The 24,954-nt window shown below is 48.7% G+C and overlaps 1 protein-coding gene across 1 annotated transcript in view; it reads right to left on the bottom strand.

Annotated features, from left to right (window-relative positions):
- MYO18B (myosin XVIIIB) overlaps positions 1-24,954 on the bottom strand; it is a 212,743-nt gene that overhangs the window by 3,868 nt on the left and 183,921 nt on the right. Inside the window, exons 40-41 of the mRNA XM_054594428.1 lie at positions 18,262-18,306; positions 16,784-16,921 (exon numbers count right to left, since the gene is read on the bottom strand). Of these exons, the coding sequence (XP_054450403.1) occupies positions 16,784-16,921; positions 18,262-18,306 (183 nt within the window). The remainder of the gene's footprint in view (positions 1-16,783; positions 16,922-18,261; positions 18,307-24,954) is intronic.

Here is a 24,954-nt window from a genome sequence, read left to right as displayed (position 1 = left end):
GGTAGAAATTGTGCAATTCTTATAATCTGTGCAATTGGTGTTGAGAGTCACTAAGCACAGGCACTAGTATTATTTTTCTTTGGAAACGCCATCCCTACCGCATTCTCCAATGCACTGTATGATTTAATGTGCAAATTCAAGCCCTGTAAGTGATTTCTTGTTGTTCTCTGAAATGCAATTTCTGTCTATAATTAAACCCAGCTAAGTACGTTTGAGTAGATTAAAACTGCAGCTAGGACGAATGACTTAGATTTATGTGGCATGGTATCTGACACGATGGGACCCACCATCCAGAGCCTACTATGAAGTAAGTCATTGGTTCTTGAAGACACAGGGAAGCCTGCAGGAGGTTAGTTATTTATTTAGGGACAAGTCCAGAGGACAATCCCAGCAGAAGGGCTTCTGCAGGTCCATGACCCAAATATGCACCTCGACGGGATGCTCTGTGATACCCCTGATTGTTTCATGGGTGGGGGTGAGGGTAAAAATGGTCCCTCGAAAAGGGAAAGATTCACATGAAACCGAGACCAAATACGAGAAAACAGATGGTTTCCATTCTGGGATGACATTGGGGTTGGCTTCCACGCAGAGTCATTTGGCAATGGCTGAGCCAAAAACACTTTCCTCCTGAAAAGAAGGAGCCTCGACTGAAATAAAGAGTGTCGCTGAAAAGAAAGGGACAGGAGTCCACCAACCATCCCTTTAATAAAAAAATCTGTCTGCCCTTCCTCTAAGACAAACACCGCCGTTCCCGCCCACAGCAAAGTAATGACTTCTGAAAAGGCAAAAGGGGCGCCGAATGTCACGGCCTGGGCACAGCAGACAAAGCCAGGGGCCGAATGAGGTGGGAGCACCGTGCACACCGGCTTCTGGTCACTGTCCCGCTCCCCGCATTGTCGCTCCAACTGTAACAACAGGTGTCAGCCCTCTACACACAAAGGGGGTTGGGATTCTGGTCAAGACTCCGAGGAAGGTTTCTCACTCACCAGTTGGATGTTACCAGTCCCACCCTGTGATCACAGACGACAAGGCAATGGCCCCAAAGGCCTTTGAGCCTGGGAAGGATATCCAGCCTGGGGGTGGGGGGACACTGAGCCTGCGGGGGAGGACACCAAGCCAGGGGGGAGGACATCCAGCCTGGGGGAGGAGGACACCGAGCCTGGGGGAGGACATCCAGCCTGGGGGAGGAGGACACCGAGCCTGGGGGAGGAGGACACCGAGCCTGGGGGGAGGACACCGAGCCTGGGGGGGGGGACACTGAGCCTGGGGGGGGGGACACCGAGCCTGGGGGGGGGACACTGAGCCTGGGGGGGGGACACCGAGCCAGGGGGGAGGACACCAAGCCAGGGGGGAGGACACCAAGCCAGGGGGGAGGACATCCAGCCTGGGGGAGGAGGACACCGAGCCTGGGGGAGAGGACACCGAGCCTGGGGGGGAGGACACCGAGCCTGGGGGGAGGACACCGAGCCTGGGGGGGGGGGACACCGAGCCTGGGGGGAGGACACCGAGCCTGGGGGGGGAGGACATCGAGCCTGGGGGGGGAGGGCACCGAGCCTGGGGGGGGAGGACATCGAGCCTGGGGGGGGAGGGCACCGAGCCTGGGGGGGGAGGACACCGAGCCTGGGGGGGAGGACACCGAGCCTGGGGGGGAGGGCACCGAGCCCGTGGCCCCTGGAGGCGATGTCGAGAGGGGAAAGGAGAGGCAGGTCCGGTGGGGGATCCGAGGACAAGGGTAGAGACCTAGGCACTGTCTCCTGGGCTCCTGAGGCCAGGGATTCGACCAGCCCACGCGCCTCTCTCTCCTGGGGCTGTGGGAAGCCTCCCTGACCTAGGACCTGCGAAGGTTGCCATGGCACTGACGTTCCCTTAAAGGGTTCCACGGGGACGGCACAGGGCTGGATCGGCTCATCTGCCTCCTCCTAGTCCCGAGGTCAGCTAGGCGGAGGGTCAATGTCATGGTGTGGGGGTGGTGAGGAGACACGGGGTCAAAGTCATGGTGCAGATGAGCCACCTCCATCAGCCACGCCCCCTTGCCAGCCTCAGTCCTTCTCCTGCGCAGTCGGGTTACCTACTCCCTTCCCAGCTTCCTGCCTCCAGTGCCCTCTTGCTCATTTGCCCCGGCCACTCCAGGCCCGCAGGACGGGCCGAGCCCCTCCTGGGGCCCCGGTCTTGCACCTGCTGTTCCCGTGAGCACTCCTTCCACCTGCTCCCTCACCGGTCGTCAGGCAGACCTCACGGGGAAGTCACAGGAATGAAAGGAAGGCCCTGGGCACAGCGCCTGGCACCGAGCTCCTCCGATCATGGTTACCAGCTAGGATGAATAATGAATAACCAATAATTAATGGCTCCGCATAATTAACAGTTCATGGTAATCGTTACTACTACTGCTAATCCCTGCACCTCCTGAGCCTGGCCTACCACTGGACTCAATGAAAGCCTCAGCTGAAGTTCCAAGAGGGACAAACAGAGAGTGAGTGGGCAGGTGGCCTTGTGTCTCATCATCCCTGAGGAGGGCTGGCCCCATGGGCTAAAACAAAAGCCGCACAACTGGCCCGGAGCAGCTGCCGCCTTTCCCATTTCCGGGCTGTCAGCTCCCATCGCCACTGCAGCGGGACACGGCGGGCAAGGAGCTGGAGGGCCCCTTGATGATCACCTGCAACTATGTTTTTCAGCGCTGTTGCTTTGGAATCGCTCCCCGAGTACACGGCAAGATGGCATTCTCGCTCCTTTCTTTTTTTAAATAAACAGCTTGGAGCTGCCAGGGGCAGTGGGCTGCCGCAGAGCTGACAGGAGTCATTTCCTTCCTGTCTGGGCCCCTGCAGGGAGCGGGGCGTGATGAATGTGTCCTGGGTGCTCGGTCTCATCCATCGCCTGCCACGTGGGATGGCGGCTTCGAGGGCTCCTGTTGCAGAATCGCCTGGGACTCTGCCATGCCGCTCACCCTACACCCACCTCCAGCTCTGGCTGTGGATGCCAAGACAGGGCACGAAGAAAGGGAGGGAAGAAAAGTTACCGGAGGAGGAGGAGGAGCAGGAGGAGGAGGAGCAGAAGCAAAAAGAGAAAAAAATGGGCCAGAGGAGAAGAGGTGGGGAATCACAGGGCCCGAGCCAGTACTGCCAATTTCTTGCGGATTCTCATTTCCGCACCCTCTGTGCTGGCACATGGGAGATGTTATTAAATTGGATCAGGTGCAGCTTGGGAATCATGTCTACAAGGAAGAGGAAGTGGGCAAGGGGAGAAAAGTGGAATTGAGGCAAAGGGAAGCGGGAAGAAGGGGAAGCAGGACACACAAGAGAGAAGTTGAAGTGAGAAGGGATGGAGGAAGAGGAAGGAGCCCGGTGGTGATGGAGGAGGGGGTGGAAGAGGGAGAGTGAAGGTCAAAGGCAAGGGGCACAGAGGGGACAGTCACAGACGGGTGCAGGTTGGCTGCTGGGCATCTGCCTTCCTCAGCTTCCACCAAAAGGTGGAACAGGGTGGGATAGGCAGGGTCACGCCAAGTCGTCAGCCGCTCACGAGTGGGGTCTGGTGGCTCCAGCCTCGAGCCCTGGTGTCCAAGGCCGAGGGCACAGGCTCAGGAAGCCGCAGCCGTGGGGACCCCCAGCTCTGACTGACTGGGGAAGGTCCCAGCAAGAGCAACACCTTCTACACAGCGTGCAAGCCCCAGTGTCCCAGCACAGCCACTCAGGCCTCCGCCTGGCTGTCGCCAGATTGTGATCGCTGAGCTCTGCCAAAGCGTCACGAGGGCCCGATGTCTTGGGGGGCAGGGTGGGCTGAGTCCCACCTTTCAAGAGTTGTCTGGTGCCTTCCTAGCCTCGGCTGGTGGGCTTGAAAGAGAAACACAAGCCAAGCAGTGCAGGCTCCTGGGAGGCCGGAGAGGCGCGGATGTTGGGGTGGTGAGGAAGGAGAGGAAAAGAGCGGGCGGGAGAGAGGAGGGAAGCAAGCAGAAAGCCTCGGCTGAGCGCTACCTCCTGAGTTTACCACTCAGAAATCCACCCACACCTCTGGATGTCTTCTTCTATTTCCTGTCTATATTGCCATTCAGAGTAAGAAGTTCCCTGTGCCCACTCCTTTCCATGTGGAGACCACAGAATTACATCTGAATTCAGATGTCCTCTTGAAGGCTTCAGGGTGAGGGTCCCAGTTCTGTTGTCTGTGACCGGATGGTCCTTCCTCTCCCAGCTTTGGACATTACAAACATCTCCTGTCTTCAGCCAGGACCTGGGAAGACTAATTTTTTTTCCGCTGTCCTCACCCGACGCCTTGGCTCAGACAGAACTCCCCTCCATTGATCTCGTGTGATGGATGGCTGGTGGATAATCAAGATGTCACGGCGCCCGCCTCCCAGAGCCTTGGCCGGGGGGAGGGATGATGGATAGAAGGCTCTCTGAGTTGCTGGGAGACAGGTGTGGACAAGTGCCAGGCGGGGCACTGTGATTCTCTAAGGAGAGACTCCAGAAACATCTTGGGAACTTCTGCTGCCTGCCCTTCGGTGTATCCAAAGTGGAACAGCCTTCTAGCACCCCTGCTACAATAGGGAACCCACTGGCATCCCTGAGATCCAGCCACAGTGGGGCTGGGCTGGTGCACAATTGAGTGGAGGGGTAGTCAATGGTCGTCACAACAGCTACCCGTGGCCAGGCATCTGCTGTGGGCCAGGCACTGTGCTGGGTTCCACGGACACAAGCAGGGACAAGCTGATAAGCCCCCCACCCTCTTACAATCTTTATGGCAACCCTGGACTTATGACCTTGAGGGACAGTGAGGAGGGAGACCGCCACAAGCACACAGGTGGAAATGACAAAGGCAAGTTAGCTGACCTCACAGCCAGTTCTGCTGTTCTCTGCAAACCTCCTCTGAGCCCCGTGATGTGATTTAGGGTTAACAAAACAACCTTGTCCAGGTAACATCTGTCACTTGGCCTAGCCTGCTTCTGCCACTTATTAGCCATGAGACCTTGGGAGTCGCCTAACTTCTCCTGACCTCAGTTTCCTTAGCTGTAAGAAAGGAGAAACCTATCTGGCAATGTTGTAGATATTTGAACTCCAGGAGCAGGTGCCTAAAACAGTGTCCTGGCACATAGTAGGTGCTCAGTAAACATGCATTGGAAAGTGAGTGACTCTTGAGCTCTCTACACACAGTTGGTACTTAATAAACATGTGTTGAACAAATGAGTGAAGTGCCATAGCATGTTCTTAGTAAATATGTGTGGAATGAGTGAATGAATCTTGAGTCCTCTGGCACACAGTAGGTACTCAATAAATATGTGTTGGATGAGTGAGTGAAGCTCCGGTGTCCGCCACATACTAGGTATCCAGTAGATGTTTATAAGTGAATTGATGAAAATTCTCTACAAGTGTTGATGGCTTAAACTGATGAGGGCTTATTGGGTAAACCAGGCTACAAACATCCAGACACACGGGAACATCCACTCTTCTCACCTGCAAGGCTAAGACAACGAGCTTCAGAAGCAGACAGGTCTGGGTGCACACCCTGCGGTCAGCCGCCAGAGTGTCACCCAGCTCACGTCCGCGCGACCCCAGCACTGCGCAGGAGACCGAGGCTGGCGCAGTTACACCTGCACGCCGTGCTTATTCATGTCAAAACATCACTACTAAGAAACACAGGGCAGGGCAATAGTACGTTTACAGTTGTATGTGAAACAGAGCTTATTCTTTCATAATTATTTACTATTACATTATTTTCCACATGAACAACTGTAAACCTACTTCTGCCCCACCCTGTATTTATTTTAAAATCTTCATGCGTGTCTGAGTGTTTTTCTTTAATGACTCCTTCCATCGGGCCTAGAGGAGGCCCATGAACGAGGGCAGGTGATCAAGAATAAGCGATTCTTACATACGAGCCTGCTCTGAGCAGAACAGGAGAAGGACGCAGATATCGAAGTAGTTGCTTCAGCCTCAAAATGAGCCCGCTGCTGAGACTCGTGTCTCCTGCCTGGACCACACCCCCTTCCCCGCCAGGCTGTCCCGTGAATGCGTCACCATGTTCTAGTGCCTGTGCCTATCACAGTAGTAGGCGCTCCATGAATATTGAGTGAAGAATGAAAAATGCACCTATGTGTGCACATGTTCTGTGTACCATCTCATCGGGATCAGGCTCATCACCCCATCTTACAGATGAGGAAACTGAGGCTAATGGGTGAGATACCATTTGCTCAAGGTCACACTGCTAAGGGGCAGGGCCTGGATTTGGCCTGTGGTCGGCCAGATCTGAAGCTCATGCTTTCGTCCATCCCTGACATCACACGCCCCCCAGGCAGAAAGCTGAGTAGAAACCTCAACCAGCTGAACTCGTCTACACATCTACTTTTCCTCAAACCCACTGAGGCATAGTGAACAAGAAAAATGAGGTCCAAGTCAAGGAGATACTGAATTCATTGGCACTAGACCTAATTTCCACACAGCCAACAACCATAATTTCCAGGTGTGAGTCTGGGCAGAGCCGGGGCCAACTGGAGCTACAGGAAACTCAAGGAAGGTTTTAATGACACCATGAATCATCCCCAAAGGCTTGCTGTCACCCCCATTCTTCATCCACACCCTGAAATTAAAGAGGAAATTAAAAATGTATTGATGTTCTTTCATAGCGCCGAGGCCCGGGATGGGAAACCAGATGTCCTTTCGAGATGGCCTAAAGGTTTTGTAACCGCGTCCAACATAACAACTGATAGTCTGTAATTAAACTTGACATGGTGCCCAAAACCACGTGTGATGTGCAGAGCGCCCAAGACATCTATTAAGCCCCTACAGTGTGCAGGTACACTCTGCATAATAACAGCTGCCGCACATGGTGCCTTTAGGCTTTGCAGGCATTGCTCAATTTTGTCTCCCAACTGTCATCCTCTAAAAGCAGATGGTATTGTAATCTTCCCATTTCACAGAGGAGCCTCAGAAAGATAGGTAATTTGCCATGTGATAAACAGGAAAACGTGGATTTAAACCAAGGAGCCCACCTCGGGGAGCCATGCCTCCCAACCACTTGGCTCCGCTGACCTAAGTTACCCCGTTTCGCGGATGAGAAAACCAAGGCTGGGAGAGGGGAGCGGGCTTGCTGAGGAAGGAGCAGAGCCAGGGCTCCCCTCGCCGTCTGACTGTATGCAATGCTAGGCCGAGCGCACAGCAGGAAGCTGGGCTGCCTGCCCCCCCTGGAGAGCACGCTGTAGGTATGGAAATGGGATGGACCCATGAAGAACCAGCGGTGAAGAAAGTAAACTGTGAACCACGGGTGGCAGGCGCGGCAGGATGTTGGCAAGGGAGCATGCGTGCACAGCCTTCCTGGGGGCGGTGGGGCGAGTGGGTCTTTCGGAAGTGGGCAGGATTTGGGCGGTGGCAAGGGGTCAAAGGTGTCACTCTGAATGGGAGGAGAAGAAGATCCCTCCCGCCAGTTGTTACCTCATTCACTCTGCAAAACAAGCAAGGGCAGACACCTAACTTTCAGAGGCAGTGAAACAGGACTTGGAAAGGCCACCCCGCTCAAAGGGACGACTTGAAGCGAGGAGGAAGCCGTGGAGGGGCGACCAAAGAAAATGCTGGACGTGGTAAAATCAGCAGCTCCCGGCTAGTTCCTCAGCCTGGTCACGCCTGGCCTGAAGGTGGCAGAGACCTGAGCCAGAGAACAGACTCTCTACGTGTCCTCGATTCCTGATGGCATGACGTTTTCCGGAGACAAGGTAACTCTCAAGCCTTCCTTGCTGTTCTCTCTGATCCTAAGTGGGTGTTCAGTCCAGGACACTTTTAAAAAACCAATCCAGGGGCCTGCCCTCCGCGGACACTGGCCCTCAGGGGACACCTGCCTGTGGATCTTCCACGGTCGGCAGAATTTGCCATCCTTGTCCGCATCTTCCTCCTCCTCCCCAGGCCCCAGGCCCACAAGGTACTGAGCAGGGTTTGCCCTTCAGGACCACGCCTAGAATTCTACCTACCCACCACCCCTATATCTATCTCAGTGGGGAAAGGGGAAGACTACGGGAACATTCTAGCTGAAAAGAGACTCAAGACAAATGCAGGATGTGAATAATGGGGAAACTGTGTGTAGGAAGACAGGGGGCATATGGACGCTTTGTGTACTTGCCGCTCAATTTTTCTGTAAGTCTAAAACTTTTTCAAAAAAAACAAGTACTATTCCTTTAACAAAGGAAGAGACCAAAGAAACAAAACAACCAAATGGAATGTATATTCTTCAGAGGGTTCTTCTTTTTTAAAACATACAGTAATTCAATTTTAGGACCAATGGGGTAACAGGAATGTTGGGATCTTGGACAATATTATGGATTTGTTCATTTTCTTAGCTGTGATGGTACAATAGTTAAGAAAAGTCCTTCTTCTTAGGAGAAAGATATGGAATTATTTATAGAGAGCTGTCATGATGTTTTCAAGTTACTTTCATGTTGTTAAGCATAAAAATGTGTTTAGATATATAAAGGGATAGATAAAGAGGTAAAGATAGAAATGAAGTAAATATGAAAAGTCATTAGTCACTGTCAAATTAAAGTGGAGGCTAACAGAGCTGATGGTGCCCAGACACCTTCATTGTTCTAAATAAATAAATAAATAAATAAATAATAGGGGGAAAAAGAAAGAAGGAGGGAGAGAGGTTAACAGGAAGGAAGAGACACGTTACAGGTGATTCTGAGAAACCATTGTTCTACATATTGTTTAGAAAGCAAACTCTTATTCACCCAATGGTAGCCTCCTCCAGAAAGCCTTCACCTGCCTCCCCAGATGGACAGGCCCCTGTGCTTCCCCATTGCCCTGCACTGTAACTGCTTGTTTACTTATTGGCATCTCCCAACAAGACCGCCAGCTCTGCATTAGACTCTATTTTTCTTTTACAAACATGCAGGATCCAAATGAGTGCTTCACAGAGAGTTCAAGGAATGCAGAGAAGGAAGGAATGGAGGAATGGAAACAAGAGGGATGGTGCAAATGCAGAAAGAATGAATAAAAGGCTCCATCTGCCTCATCTGGCTGTTTAGTTCAGACCCCAAAAACCCTACTTCTCAGCAAGCCAGTGCTTCGTCCCTGGACTTAAAGTAGATTCAAAACCAACTTCCAGTGCACAATCTAGAGTGAACTCCTCCTATGTCCAAACTCAAACTGAGATCCTGGTTTTGTTTCTATAGAATTTTATACACTTCTGGGATACCAGAATTGAGAGGGAGCTGGAACTTCATCTAGTCTGAACCACGCATTCAACACCTGGCAATACAGAGACACAAGAGAACTTCCTGGCTCACATGCTGATGAGAAGTCAAAGTACTGGCCCTAAAACGTTTTACCTTCTGATATAATTTCCATAGTGTTTGAAAGAACAAACTGGTCATGTAAAGTAATTAAAATCTCTAATTGGATTGGAGGTTCAACTTGGGCTCAACATATTTTAGATTTACATTTTCAATGTATTCTTAGATTTTCTGTACACAGAAATTGCCTTGATGAGTGCGGTCTAATAGCTATAGCCACATAAAAGCTCAGACTTATTCATAAAAGCACTCGGTTTCTCAAGAAAATTCAGTTTTAAATAAATGGAAATCATCCATCCGTCCATCTATCCAGTCATCCATCCCTCTTTACAACCACCCAGAATCACTTATTGAATGTCATGATGCCAGATGCTGTTGACAAAGAGATGAGTAAGCCTTGTAGTTAAGAAGCTTAGACTCAAGAGCAAGGCACAGATTCACCAAGTTATGACTGAAAGGAAACACAAACAAATGTTCAAGTCCTCGTGGGCATAGAAACTAAGGAAGAAGTGTCTACTCAGCCAATGGAGTAAAAATGTCTAGCTTAGCCTTCAGCTTTCAAATATAAAAGACTAGCTGGGTCAGAGAAAACCCTCACTCAGAAAAATGAGAAAAGATTAATTTAAATGTAAAGGGATTGGAGAGTCACCAAAACAGACAGACTTAAAGGGACAAATTCCAGAAAAAGGAAGAACACTGAGGTGAGCCCAGCATGTTAACACTTTCCCCTAGAGCCATTTGCTGATCTTGAGGAAGAAGAACTAATCCAAGGAATACACATTTCCAGATATCAAGACTTACTATATAAAGCTATATTAATGAAGGCCACGTTAAATCAGTTCAAGAATGGACAAGTTAAAATGAAATAGAGTCTATAGATAATACTGTTGTGAACTGCAGAAATGTTATTTATTTTAAAACACATATGCCGAACCAGTTGGACATCCACTTGGCAATGAATCTTAACCCCTACCTCACACCATAAATAAGTATTATTTCCCAGTGAATTGTATATCTATATATAAAAGTTAAATCAACACAGCTTTTGCAAGAAAACATAGGGGAGAGTTCCATGATTTGGGATTAGGCAAATAATTCTGCAACATTATATTAAGAGTGCCAACCATAAAGGAAACAAATTCTAAATTTGGTTACATTAAAATTAAAAACTTCTGTTTGTTAAAATAATTTGGAGAGTGAAAAAGGCAAGCCACTGTAAGGGAGTAGATTCATATACTCAAGAAAGGACTTGTATCTAGAATATATTAATATCTACAAATCAATAAAAAAAAGACAACCCGATAGAAAAAAATGAGTAAAAGACTTCATCAAACATTTCACTAAAGAGTATATCTAAATGAATATATAAGTGCATGAGAAGGTTTATTTATCAGGAACATGCAAATTAAAGCCAAAATCAGCTCAAGAATGACCAACTACTGATATCCACTAGAATAGCTCAATTTTTTTTAAATGAGAAAGCCAAGTGTGGACAAAGATGCAGAGCAACTGGAACTCATTCATTGCTGTGGCAATGTAAATTGGCACAACCATTTTGACAATACTTACTGAAGCTTAAAATACATCTATGACCCAGGGGTATACTTTTATTCCTGGGGTACACTCCAACAGAAAGCTATAAATTTATGCAACAAAAATGTCTCCAGGCATAACCAACTGTCCTCTGGCAGGAAGGCGGATGCAAAATTGCCCCTGAATTGAGAATTGCTGCTATAGGCTATAGACCGAAGAAGACAAGTGAATTACTGCTACATGCCACTTTGTACAGGAATTTCATAAACATGTTACTGAAAGAAAGAAACCAGACACCAAAGAGTACTACTAGATGCTTCCACTTATCCAGAATTCAAAAATAGGTATATTTTATTTATAGTGTTAAAAGTTAGGATGATGGCTACCTTTGAGGGAGGAAGAGTAACGGTCCGGTTTTGATTTGGGTAGTGATTACGTACATATGACTAATTTTTGAAAATTTCATAAAAATGCACTTTCCTGTATGTATATAAATATGCATATGAAGTATGTCTATTTCAATAATAAGCTCAATGAGAGTATCACAGATTCTAAAACAATGTTTTGAGCCATCCATGGTTAATCCAAATGGCTTTGCACAAACTTGCAGTTAACTTAGGTGAGCCTCAAAACTCCTGAGAGATCCACAGATCTGCCATCCAAAGGCCTGGAGTCCTAGACAAGAAGCAGCCCTCTCTCCCACGGACACCCACCCAGGAAGGATGTTGGCTCCAGGGATGATTTTGGGCAGAGGTTGACTGGCTATACTTGGCTCAGCCCTTGGGTCTAAGGTTGATGTATTGCATTGAACATTTCCACACATTCAGTTTTAACACTTTTCCACTAATCTTCCTAATACTGAGAAAACGGCAAAGAACCCTTCTGTCCTAGGAAGATGTAAACTAATATTCATGAGAAGTTCTTCCATTCAGTACATTCAGGATGAATTACAATGAGCCTGAGCTGTGGATCTAAGAATGCAGAGACCAGTAAATAAATGTACTATTGAAATAAGATTAGCGTGGATGCTTAACCTACTTTGAGAACAAGCTGTTTTTAATGCTAAGTACCATTCATGCATATTTACATAATTAATTAACTAATTACAAAGAAGTTGCATCTAATCATTTAAGCAGGCTTCACGTGACCCATCCTTGGCTTCCACTTCTGTAGAAGTAATTGCCTTTCCTTGAAAGTGATACAACTTTATTTTAAAGACAATGCCCCATAATTTAGACCTTTTTATTAATTCAAGCCAGACTTATCCAAATAAAAAATCAACAGGGGGGACCACAGGAGGGTGGCGGTGGTGTCTAAATCAATTTCTTTTAAACTAAGAACCGCAAGCCAAGAGTATGGGGCTGTGAATGTTTACAGAAAGCAATTTTTCCCCAGAAAAAGAAAATGTTGTAATGCCATTTTTTAGGCAAAGGAAGAGCAGTTGTGTTACATCGGCACCAAAGCAAATGATACATACAACAGTAATTAGCGAAGATTACACAGTAATTAAAATCACGATGATTATGTGAGTGAGAATAATTTATACAATAATCTCCGCGCTCACATTGCAATATGGTACACGTCCAACAGCAACAGTGGAGAGCCATGCTTGGTAATAAATTCAAGTCGCAGCATCACCAATTTATGTAGTGATAGGCCGTTGGTTGAAATTTAGGGATGAATGTAGTCCCTGACCAGGATACACACTGTTTTATTTGGACTTCCCAAGGCTACCAAATGGGGACCGCAAACGCTCTCCTATGTTTGCTCTTTCTCTCTCCCCTCTCCCCTTCTTCCTTCCTCTGCTCTCCTCCCCACCCCCTTTATTTTTTGTTTGCATGATCTTATTTCCTCCTATAACTCAACCTTCCTCTGGATGGAGACCATTTGTTTTTTAAACTACCCAGTGAGGATATACTTAAGATGTGGGCAGACCTGCAGGTGTTTCTAAGCTGCGAGGAAGAACAACTGGAATGGGGGAGCCGAAGACACAAGAGAGGGGACCCAGGGTGGCTCACTGCGCTGCAGGGCAGAGAGAGATGAATTTACAGATGCCACAGAAGCTGAGGCCATTATTTTTCACTGGATGAAAGAGGAGTTTAGCGTGTCTCCTTAGAGTGAGGGGGAGGGGCTGGAGGAAAGTCAGAATGGTTTGGAATAACCAGTTAAATGAGAGAAGCGACCGATCAGTGACAAGATAAGACATTAAGAATCTGCACAGATGAGTCAGTTAATGCCTGTCAGTGCACGGGCCCTGCAGAGCTGTGGGGGACCAAGGTAGAGTTCTGTTGGACATGAGGATGGGGGTCCACGGGGACATGGGGCTTCGACCCTCCTCGGGAAGCTGACGTGCTGTGAGGACAAGGAGGAAGGGGGTGGAGAGAGTCCCTCTCATGCTCTCTAGTGGGGCAATGGCCCGGGAGAGCAGGAAAGAGAGGCTCGGGACGCAGCAGGGGCCCAGGTGAGATGCCAGCCCCTGAACAGTCCTGACACCTCCTGCGGGCAAATGTGAAGAGACACTCCAGAGCCAACTGTGGCTGCTGCCACCGAGCCCATACACTCCCACTCTGGGGGCCCCAGGGTGACACAGCGTCTCTGTCTCTAGAAGCTCTTGCATTTGTCAGCAGCAGCTGCATATTTCCTGGGCAATAAATCATAAAAGCTTTAGCTGTATTTCTCTGAAGTTGACATCCCCTTATAAATAATAGAGAGAATGCTTTTTATTTTTTTGGCAGGAGGCTACTTTCTCCCTTTCCTGTTCATAGAGTGACCTTTCTCAGTCAAATTGGAAGCGTCCAAGAGACTTGTCTGTTGAGCTCCGTGATGTGCCAGCTAACATGGGGATGAGGATATAGGAGTCTCGTTGTCTACTCCGGTACAGAAGGGACATTGGGATGGTCTGCTAGTATCTAGTCAAGTTTAAAATGCAAATGCCCTTTGACCCCAAGAACCATTTGCCCTTGTGCATAATGATGTGTGTTTTCTGAAGCCTTATGAATTAACAGCAAATACCTGGAGGTAACTAAAAGTAAAACCAGAAGTTAATAAACTGTGGCATAACTTTAAGATATTTTAAGAATATGATAGGCTTAGGTGTATTGATAAGAAAAGATCACTGGAGTCTATAGCTGAGGGAAAGAAGTACAGTGTAAGAATTTATGCATAGCATAATATATAACATAGCACCCTATCAGCTGTTTTTAAAAAGCTACAAATATGCTATGTATTTACTACAAGAACATATGTGTTTATAAGTATATAGAGAAATATATGGAAGGATACACGCCAAACTGAAGATGGCTAATGCCTCCGAAAAGGGAGCTGAGATTGGAGTGGTTGCCAAGAGGACTTGAACCTTCCCGGCTGTATTTTAAGTTCTTGAAAGGGGGATGCATTATTCACAGATTACTTGTGAATCTATGAATAGAACAGCTGGAAGTCAAGGCCTGAACTCTAGGTCAACCCTTATGATAAAGTTGGCTAAGTTAGTTCCTTCTGTAGACCTGTTTTCTCCATCTGCAAAATAAGCAAACTGGGCTAGGTAATCCCAGTGGTTGCTTCCAACTCAGAAGTTCTCAAATTTTTAAATGGTAAACACAGTCCAAGGACAGGGCTCAAAAATTTCAGAGCTTAACACTGTAGAATCTGGCACTCAGCAGGCACTTAATGATATCTTTTGGATGCGTGTTGAATGTTAAATAATAATTCTTATGCAGTTTTAATATTAACAACAAGCCAGCTCTTTGCCAGTAAATGTTGCCTGGTGAGCGATCCACCCCCTGGGTAAATGTCAGAGAGCCATGCAGTGTAGCAAATACAAATACAGGTTTTGGAAGAACTGAAACGTGAGTTCAAATCCTGGCTCTTCCACCTGCCTGCTGTGGAACATCGAGCAAATTACTGACCCTCTCTGAGTCACATCAAGGCTAGAGCAGAAATATGAAGCATACTTGCTGAGCTGAAACCAACTATGGTTAGTATTTCTGCCTCAGCCTTGATCTTACATTCAGCTAGTCACTCAACAGGCACTTACTGAACACCAACTATGTGCCAGCCCTAGGGACGCTGACATAAAGAAAACAGACAAGGAGCTTACGGTCCTTTCTTGCCTCCTGCCCCATCACTGTCGTTGGTGCAAGTACCTCTGCCCTGAACTGGGCTGGATGCTGAGGACTTGGAAGGGCAGAGGACAGGGCGAGGGGGAAGAGGCTCTGGAGAGGGCTTCCCGGGCAGGCTCAGGACCGACTCTGCCCGCAGAGCGGCCGTGGGAGCAGGGAGGGCCGCCCGTGCCTCCGCTTGGGGCCTCAGGTGCCTGCTCTGCAACACGGGGCTAATGATGGCTGCCTCGAGGTCCTCCGGCATCAAATAAATACTGACACTAACAAAGCTCATTTTCTCGAGCACTTTGGAGACACCAGGCTTGGCATGAAGAACGACTTCCAAATCATCTCATTAACCTTGACAGCAACCCTGACTTACTCATGAGGAAACACAGAGAAGTTAAGCAACTTGCCCCGAACCTCACAGCTGCAGGGCAGGAAATACAGGGTTGGAATCCAGATGCCCTGACTTCAGCCCGTGCACAAAACCACAGCCCCCCCCCCCCACCTCCCAGGGCACCGCACCCTCGAAGAGAGTGTAAGTCAAGGGCTGAGCTCCTTCTCATGCCCCCTAATACAATTATAATTACGAAACTCGGAGATTATGTTAATGAACATTCACATTGTGCTCTGGCCGCCTCCAGTTCTGCTTCTGTTGCCTTAACACTTGGCTGATGGGGAAACAAAAGCACTGGGTTATCAGGAGAGAAAAAGTCCTCGTTGTTTGGGGTTAATCGAGGACATGGCTCCTTCTCCATACAGGCCTTTGTTATTAATTAAGCGCAGTGATCACATCATCTTGCTTTCATTAACTCCTCAGATGCACCCCGTCCTCGGAAGCTCTCTTTGATCATTTCAGCATCAAATCTTTCGGCCTAACACAGTCTGCAGTCCTGTGCCCATTTGCCATTCACCGCATATGCCCAAAAGGTTAGCGTAAACTTTCACCCTTCTTTTTGTAGAGACAACTCCCTGCTTCAGAGCGAACACACTTCCAACCAGCAAGGGGTTGTCTGGGTTGGCTCCATTTCTCTGTGATTTTTCTATCTTATCGCTTTGATTCCTCTGGTGTCACAGAGCAGTATGCCTTTCGTCTTAATTACGCATCTGCTTAACCCATCCTTTCTTATTTATGGTCATTAGCTCCCAATTACAAGAGGGCCACCTTGAAAAGGAAAAGCAAGTGAACTGAGGAGAACGGGACTGAAAAGCAAGAGGGAAGACGGACTGAAGTCCTACAGCTACGGGTGAATCCCAAGGTTCATGTGTTGGAGCAATCTATTGTTGGCAATCCCATAGATCTGTGAGGGTCCCGTCTCAGGCTAAGAAGGAATTCTTCTCCCTCTCTGGTAGGGAAAACATAAAGTCCTGATATTCGAGCCAAGCTAAAATCTCCTAGGGAGAAATCATCCAGCATGTCTTTATACTGATTCACCATTTAAAAAATAAAATAAAATAAAAAACTGAATATGTTAATTTTTTTTTTAAATCTAGAACTATTTATACATGGAAAACAAGAAGAATTTGCCTTAGAAGGTAACTATAATAAATACATAGTTATTTCTAAAAATGTTCACCCCGTGCTACTTTTAAAATCATTTGGAAAACCATGCCTTATGGGGAGTTGCACTAGATTCTCATCATTTCAACTACTTGGGGCAGTAAATACAATTATATTTCCTGTACTTCAAATGAGGAAGTGAAGGCTCAGAGAAGGTAACTGACCTGCCTGAAGTCATACAGGTAGGAAGTGACAGGATCGTATGTCTGGACTACGCTTGTCCTTGTGTAGTCCAGAGGATGACCTGGATGACTTAAACAACAACCTGCAGAGTCTGAGATTCTTTGAGACATTGACCACCCACAGGCAACAAGGAGATACTCTTACCTGGGGCTGAGGATGTGGCTGCTGACGGCTGACTGTCGAGACGGGCTCCTCATGGTGTCCGTGGCCAGGGACAGGGTACAACTCAGCCAGGACTGCACACTGCCCTCTGGCCGGGAGCTGAGGAGGGAGACGTTATCTCTAGAAGCAGAAGACAGGATACTGTCACCACAATGACAACCAAGTAACAGCAATAACTAGATGGTCCCCCCCTAACGAAAGCTAGGCCTTGGCTAAGTGCTGTACATGCATATCCTCGATCAGTTCTCACAACCCCATCCCTGAGGGGTGGTAGCTGGTGATGTCCTCATTATATAGATGAGAGAATGAGATTTGGCAAGACCAACTTAGGTATTGGCCAAGGTCACTAACCAGCTAATTAATTATGTGATGAAGTTGAGATGCAAACCCTGGTCCCTCTGGTTCCAATACCTATGCTACAGATCACTGCTCTTCCTTGGGAAGATAAACACTCTAATGTGGATGTGGAGGCATCCCCAATGTTAGAGTAAACTTGGCATTAAATTTTACACCAAATGATATGTTCATGGGATATGTTCAGCGTGAAGGTCTTAACTCCTGGCTCGCCTTCCCCAGAATCTTTGTGGACACAGTCTTTAATTCAGTAAGCGGCACAGGGACAGTTCTGTGGGGGCCTCTTATTTATGTGGGCCTCAATTATTATTTTGTTTTCTGGTTGATACACTTTCTCTCTCCCCCCTCTTCTACATGCATGCACTTGTGTGCCTGGGCATATCTGATCAATATAAATGTATTTACTTACAGAATACTCTATGCTGGGCACCATGGGAAGGAGCTATAAACATGGACTCAACATTGACCCTGTTCTCAAGAACCCGTCTTAGCCGAGTAAACGTTTATATAAGTAATCGTTAAATAAAAGAGAAAATTATCAATGCCATAGAGTGGGACAGAAAGTAGGCTCTAAGGACAATAAAGAGGAGTCTTGATTTGCTTCTTGGAAACACGGGAAAGCCATCAAACAGTGGCAGGTGAGCTACATCTCCTCTGAAGGTTAGGGCCTGTCCGCATAGGGCCTGGAGAAAGGGATTTTTAGATCGAAGGAACACAGCATGCACATAGGTATGGAGATCATAAAAAGGCAGAGCGTGGATACTATGGAAAGTAGGAGTCCCTGGCAGGGAAGGAAGCAAGGGTCAGAAGGTGCAGGGCTCAAATGTCAATGAAAAAAAGTCTATTCTGCGGTCATGGGAGCCTTTGAAGATGCTTGAGGAGGAGAGCGACATCGTAAGTCCTGAGCACGTTTTTATGTAAAAGAAGTTGGGCAGGTCCATGTCCCCAGGGTTATATGCTGCAACTATGGAGTCGAAGCTCTTGTGGGCACTGCTGGTAATTCTCCAAGAAGGTGTGGATGTGCCCTCTACAGAATGGACACAGAGAGCCAGGGGTTGCTCCTGGCTTCACTCTGAGTTGCTCGATTCCACGGAGGGTTAACTTACATCTCTTTTCTGCCAGTGCTGCCACAATCCACTGTCGTCAGGACACTAGAAGGAGGCACAAGAAAGAGTCTGTTACCCTTGTGCTTCCGGGGCTAGGGGAGAGCGCCATCTCTGATGTTAGACAAGCTTGGGTTTGAGTCCCACTTCCAACCTTTGCCAGTGTGCGATCTTAGGCAAGTCATTCGCCTTCTCTGTGCCTCCTGGGCTCCTTTGTAAAATGTGCCTAATAACGGGGTTCTGCGTCCAGAGTTGTGGGGCAGATGAAGTGAGATAACCCGTGGAAACATCATCGTTCTTGGCAAATAGACACCTGCTTAAAAGGTAACCACCATTACTGCTCCTCTGAGTAGAACCAGTACTGCAGTTATTAACAGCATCATCGGTGTCAACAAGCAAGGCATTTGCTCTTTGTGAGTGCTAGTGAATCAGACAAGAGGGAAGGTGGTCAGCCTCCTGGGGCATTCTGGGGAACTCCAGAACGAATGACAATCATAGCTGTTCTTTAGGGGAGCATCCCTTCATTCCACAAGTATAATTTACACGTGATACCTGACCGCCCCACCGGTCCCCATTTTAGAGATGAGAGACTTCACCCTTACCGACGGTCACACAGCTTTGACTCCCGAGTCTGTACGAGCTATTAAGTGCATGCTCTGCACCGCAGTGCAACTGCCCAGCATGCAGGTGCGGACAGCCAACCCATACCCCTCAGACCCCTGAGACCTTATCTGATCCCTGGCTCTTAACGCCAGGACCTCTTCATTCTTCACTGGCATCTGGGCATTTCCTTCCTTGGAAGGCCTGGTCACTTCCTCCAAGGGATGTACCTGCAGCTTTTTGGTCCCTGCCCTCAAGGACCCATCTCTCTTGGGGCTTCTCTAAACATCTATCTGTCCCCACCACACTGCACAAGCCCCTCCAGGGCCCAGAATATGTCTTATTTACCCTTCAGCGAGGGGTTTGGGCCAATGAGCTGAGGCTTGTCTGGCTTAAATGCTTGAAAATTATACGCAAGTGAGAGGATGCACTTGGGCCCCAGAGCAGGAGTCCTGGGCCTTTTGCCAACATCTTTTAGGGAGAACATAGAAATAACTTCCATCTCCCCAAATGCACCACATCACCTTGGATTTTGGTGCAGTATCAGGGCTCACAGTATCGTATCTAGAACTCAGGCATGGGGGCCCCCTTCCCTTGACCTACCAGCTCACAGATCCCAGGTTAGGGACTCTGGCTCCAGCTGAGCTAAGAATGTGGTGGGCAAGGCCCCTTGAAAGCAGAGGGATTTGAGTAAATAGGGCTACATCTTCTGAAATGTTCATAGAAAGAAGAAAGGAACTGAAGGTCCTGTGGCCCAAGCCATAGATATCAACAGCGTGGTAACCCGCTTAGAAACCGAGAGAGCTAGTTGTACAAGGAACAGCGCTTCTCAGGCCCTCAAGCAGGGAGGACCGGCCAACACTGGCTGCAGGAGGGGCGGCACTTGAGCCATGACGATGGGCACAGGGGCTTCGGGCCCATTCCCCACCTCAGACTTCCACGCCTCTGGAATGAAAGAGGCTGTGTCCACAGGTCCCACTGGGTGCCTGGCCGCCTTAGTGTCCCCATAAACCGAAAGCAACTCTCCTTGAATCCTGCAGGAAGCAAGGTCTCTCTCTGCTGGACAGCCAGGGACACACTTCCTCACCGATGTCATCAGACCCAACATCAATCTTTAATTGAACCCAGCCCAGGAGAATCTTTACAGTACAATGTAACTAATGAAGGGACATGCCTCTGGTAATGTGACCAGCATTCACCCCAGCTGACTCCATGAGTATGAGCCCCACGGTCGGGGGGCCGGGGGGTGGGTACCAGTATTTAAATTCAGCCCTTTCTGCAAGGGCTCCTTCCCCCTAGACTGGAGACCCACAACTGCCAGATGCCTCATTGTACTGACGTTTTTCCTTTACTTCTCCAAATCCACTCCATGCTCCCCACCCTGCGGTGTGCCCAGGAGGCTGACCTGTCCCTGTACGGGCCACGTGAGGGGCTCGCTGCCCTGCACACTGAGCCAGTGGGGAGCTCAGGTGATGGTTGGAGGGACAGAGAGAAGAGAGGGAGGGTGGGGTATTTAATCTCTTGGATTTCTCCGTACAGCAACTCCTGGTTCTCAACCTCCCCTCCCTCCCTCCCCTCCCTCCCTCCCTTCCTCCCTCCCTCCCTCCCTCCCTCCAGATTCCAGCAGAGCTGGCCCCAGGGGCTGCACCATTTCTTAGCCATCACTTTCTCCGCACTGTGCCCATTATCTTGGTAAACAGTCCCTTCATTAAGCTTCCTCCTTTGGCTCATTTGAGGGGTGCCTTCTGGTTCCTGCCAGACTCTATTACAATAGCTAATTTCAGGGCTGGTTTCTGCCATAACAGGAAGAACTGGGTTTTCCAGACCAATAGTTTACATGACAAGTGAGCAGGCAGCAGATATGACACATCACTGCGCCATTAAGATCTGTTACATCCTTTTTCACCGTGAGGGGAAAAAAATGGCGGAGCATCTGAAGAGGCAATCTTGTAGGAACATAAGATCATCAGCGGTCACCATTAGCCCCACCCGAGCCCGTGACTCTGAAGAAGAGCCAGCCAAGAGAAGAAGCAAAGAGATACAGGCAGGGATGCTCACTGAAAATAACCCTCGATTTTGACAGTATCTGTGCGCTGGCTGCACCTGCCAGTGGACCTGTGTCGCTGAAGTTGCACAGAACCTCTGAGGTGGAAGTCAAGGGCTGCCAGACGTTCTATTTGTCCATGCAAGATGAAATACCACCCAGACCAAGGGGGGTGTCCAGCTGGGACCACAGAGTGCCTGCCATTTGGGAATGTCTCAACAGAACAGAGGATATTTAAAATAAAGAGGCTGGGTTAAGAAAGGCTTCTGGACAAACCTCCTCAGACACTGATGGTGTGAGAACATGCCAAAAGGACCTAGCACCTACATCCTGGTCTGGAGTGACGGTGCCGGGGGAGGAGTGAGAGAAGACCTTTCAGCAGAGGCGGGAGATGTCTCATTCTGCCTGATTCTGAGAAGCATTAAACCAGATCAGGAGGAATCACCACCAGGTTGACTTTTCACAAGTCTTGGATTATGGACCGTGGCAGAGCCCTGAGTTTGTGCACCATGGTCCGATGAGCCTTTGAGTTCTGGGGACCTCACAGGGGCTACCAAGGGACCAGGGAGACAGATCTAGGATGGGGGCTCAGCCCCAAACCTTCCCCTCTTGTGCCCGTCAGAGAGGGTGGCTGCAGTCTCTCATAAGCTAGAATTTTCTGTAGAAGTTTGCTTTGGTGTGAAAAAGAGGGTTCTCATTAAAGGAGGGAGTGTGAGACCTACTGACCCTTTCACCCTGTGAGGAAGGAGTCTGGGGACTGGCTCCAGGAGCACGTCCACGTTCGCCTGTTCCCTGCTGTAACCCCGGATGTCTTAACACTGAAGGCGCTCTGTTATCATGATGCTAATGATGAAAACAACGATGATGATGATGATGATGACGACAACGATGGTGATGGTGGTGGTAGAAACAATGGTGATAATGATGCCGATGATTGTAATCTGTCGAGTGGCAGGCTGAGGCCCAGGAAGACAGAGGGACTTGTCCGTGGTCCTGATCTACTTGGCACTGCAACCACGGCCAGAACCTTCATCTCCTGACGGGTATCGTCAGTGGTTCTTTCTCTCACCTTGGCGCGTGTGGTTTTTAAAGAATACCTTGTGCCAAGCGTTAGTGGGCAGGGGACTGCTGATGAGCAAGATAATGAATTAAATGTCTTCTGTTGTATTCCTTCAGAGTGAGTCTTTGCCAGACAACTCCAGTCCGAATACAAACACTGCCTGGGAAATAACACATGAACGCACTGGCCCCACAGCAGAGTGACAGACATGGGTTTGCCAGAGTGACAGGCCAGTTACTTGGCAGAGAAAAGAGATCTTGACAAGAGAGAGGGGGAAGAAAGCCTATGTTTGACAGGATAGCAGCACTCGATCATTAGACGTGTGGGTGATGGAGTCAGCCTGGAAGTCAAATCACAACCCCGTCACTTACTGTCTGTGCTGGGGCCAAATTCTTGACTTTTCCCAGCTCCAGTTCGTCACTGGCAACTGGAGGTGGTAAGGGTACTAACCTCAGAGGCTTGTTGTGAAAATAACATATGCAAAATGGGCAGGTTGCATGGCCTGGCACAAAGTCCTGAGGAAAGAGGGCCTGTTGTCAGAATTATCATGTGCTGCCTGTAAGGTCAGAGCAGGCAAAGCGGCTGGGGCTCTCAGTCCCTGCGGGCCCCGCCAGCTGGGTGGCCAGGACTTTCATGCTACAAAGGTGCTCAGAAAGCCAGGTGGGCTCTGCGGCGTCATTTAAACATGTGCTATCTTACACCAGGGTCCTGTGTTTAATTTGGAATGTGACATCAGACATCAACCTATTTAGAATGATAGAGAAATTCTTTAAGCTTTTCCCCAGTTCTGGGACATGCTAATTATTCAAACAGGGGAGAGCTAATTAGAATGTAAGAAAATCAGAGGAAAAGAGATGTGGGCATTTACCTTACTCAGGCATAAAGAGACGTAGGCGGCTCCGAAGCCTGTCCTACTCCATAGCAGGAACCTTTACAGTCTGGCCAGAGTCGGGGCCCACCAACAAACAAACTAATTCAAAGTGATGCCCTCAATGGCCACTGCAATCTTTGCTTAGACCCAGTTATTTCTACTTGTCCCACTGCAGCCTAATTTTAGCCAAGTGAAAAGGGTATATGTTGGAAAATATACAACTGAACTCAAAACAACAATAGAGGACTCTTGCTAGAACATTCATCTCAGATTGGGCCAGCTGGAATGGACATACGCTCAGCTGACCCAGGAATCGGAGGTCATCCATCGACCTCTCCACACTCCCCTTACCCCACCCCAAACCGCCAGCCAAGGAGACAGACAGAGCAGCCGCAGACCCTGGGCCAGCATAGACGGGGCTGCCTGTCAGCTGGCACATCCCTCCCTCCACGACTAATGAGCGTGCTCCAGGCCTGGGGTAACAGCTTAAAGCTTTTCTCCATTAATCTAAGAAGGCTGGCGCCACAGTCAAAGGTACCGCGCAGCGCTCTGGAGCAGGACAGCACGCATTTAAATGCTACTGCACAGCCAGCCTGGCTTTCTGAGCACGTAGCCGTGTTTCCAGCCTGGGAGGCCTGTTACACTCGGATCTAATTCCCAACATGGGGAAATGTGACTTTTTATAATTTGAACAAGTCTCTCAAAGAACCTCACCTCCAGCGGAAGCACCTCTCTCTCCAGGGTGGGTTTGAATCCTAATTGAGAGCTCAGTTTGGGGAAGTGCCGGGGACCAATCCCCCCGGCTCCCATCCAAAGCTCTCATCCCAGGTAACAAGACAATTGAGAGGGGAGTGCAGTGCGGAGCTGCCAGCCTGGGGAACAGCGTGGGCAGGCCCCCGGGGCTGGAGCTCGGAGCTCTGCTCCGGACAGTGGCTCTACATCCTAGCAAAGCATGTATTTCTTTTCTATTGTTGATCATCATTTTAATGGCACTGTGACCGGAGAACATGGTTTGTACAGTATTAATTCTCTGAAATGTGTTGAGACGACTTTGTGGGCAATGCTTTGCCCAGCCCTCCCCCATCCTGATGCTATTACTGAAATCTATGCTCCTTGTAAATTTCAAATCCAAGTTACAGGGCAGTGAGCTGGGACCACGGCCCGCTGGGAATTCAGAGATGCTCCTTAGAACCACGTGGGCCAGGCTGGCTCCCCAGGCCCGCAGCCCTTGCCCAGACGGGCCTGTGCTTGGTTCAATGCTCTGCTGTCATTGTCTTCAGATTCTGACTGAATTTGGAAAAAGATCACCCGTATTTTTATTTCACAGCAGAGACACTAATCACGTAGTTGATCCTGCCTAGGGTCCTGGGGCACATCAAGGAACCGGGGGATTCAGTGGGCTCCTGTGAGCCATTTCCAAAGAGGAAGAAAGGCAGAGAGAGGGAAGGATAAAGTGGTGAGAGGCAAGGCGGAAGGAGGAGAGGGGAGGGAACATGCTTCTCTCCCCTTTACCTCACTCAGGCACAGAGAAAGGTAGGCGGCTCCAAAGCCTGTCCTACTATGTGGCAGGAACCTCTCCAGTCCGGTCAGAGCCTGTGCGCACTAATAAATGAGCTAACTCAGAAGTATGCCCTCAAGGGCAGCTATGATCTTTGGTTAGACCCAGGTATTTCAGCTTGTCTCACTGCAGCCTAATTTTAGCCAATTTAAAACAATGCATGTTGGAAAAGGTACACTATATGCTTGACGGAGCGACAGAGGACTCATCCCAGAGCATCGTCTCTGTGATCTCAATGCCCACGTGAGAATCTGCTGCTTGCTTCTCGTCACATCTGCCCAGCCTGTCCCCACACCCCCAGGCACGGTCCCTCTTCTCCCCTTTCCAATTTTGTCATTTTTATAACTTTTATTGTTTATTCAGAAAGGAATCTCTTGTTATGCAAGTGAAGATGGCTCAAAAGTTTTGCTTCTTGGCAAAAAACCCAACCCGCTAGTAGACACAGCCATCAATTCCCTTTATAATGAATGCAAAAGCTCAAGCATTTCTATTAATAGAAAAACTAGTCCAAGCATCGAGTGCACAATATCAGCAACAGGGGTTTGTAATTACAGACGTTAGTT

Source organism: Pteronotus mesoamericanus, unplaced genomic scaffold (genome assembly GCF_021234165.1).
Source record: "Pteronotus mesoamericanus isolate MK-2021 breed Mesoamerican mustached bat unplaced genomic scaffold, CSHL_Meso_final scaffold_507, whole genome shotgun sequence".
Taxonomy (NCBI): domain Eukaryota; kingdom Metazoa; phylum Chordata; class Mammalia; order Chiroptera; family Mormoopidae; genus Pteronotus; species Pteronotus mesoamericanus.
The sequence above is the reverse complement of the archived record's forward strand: the minus strand, read 5'-3'. Positions and strand labels throughout refer to the sequence as shown.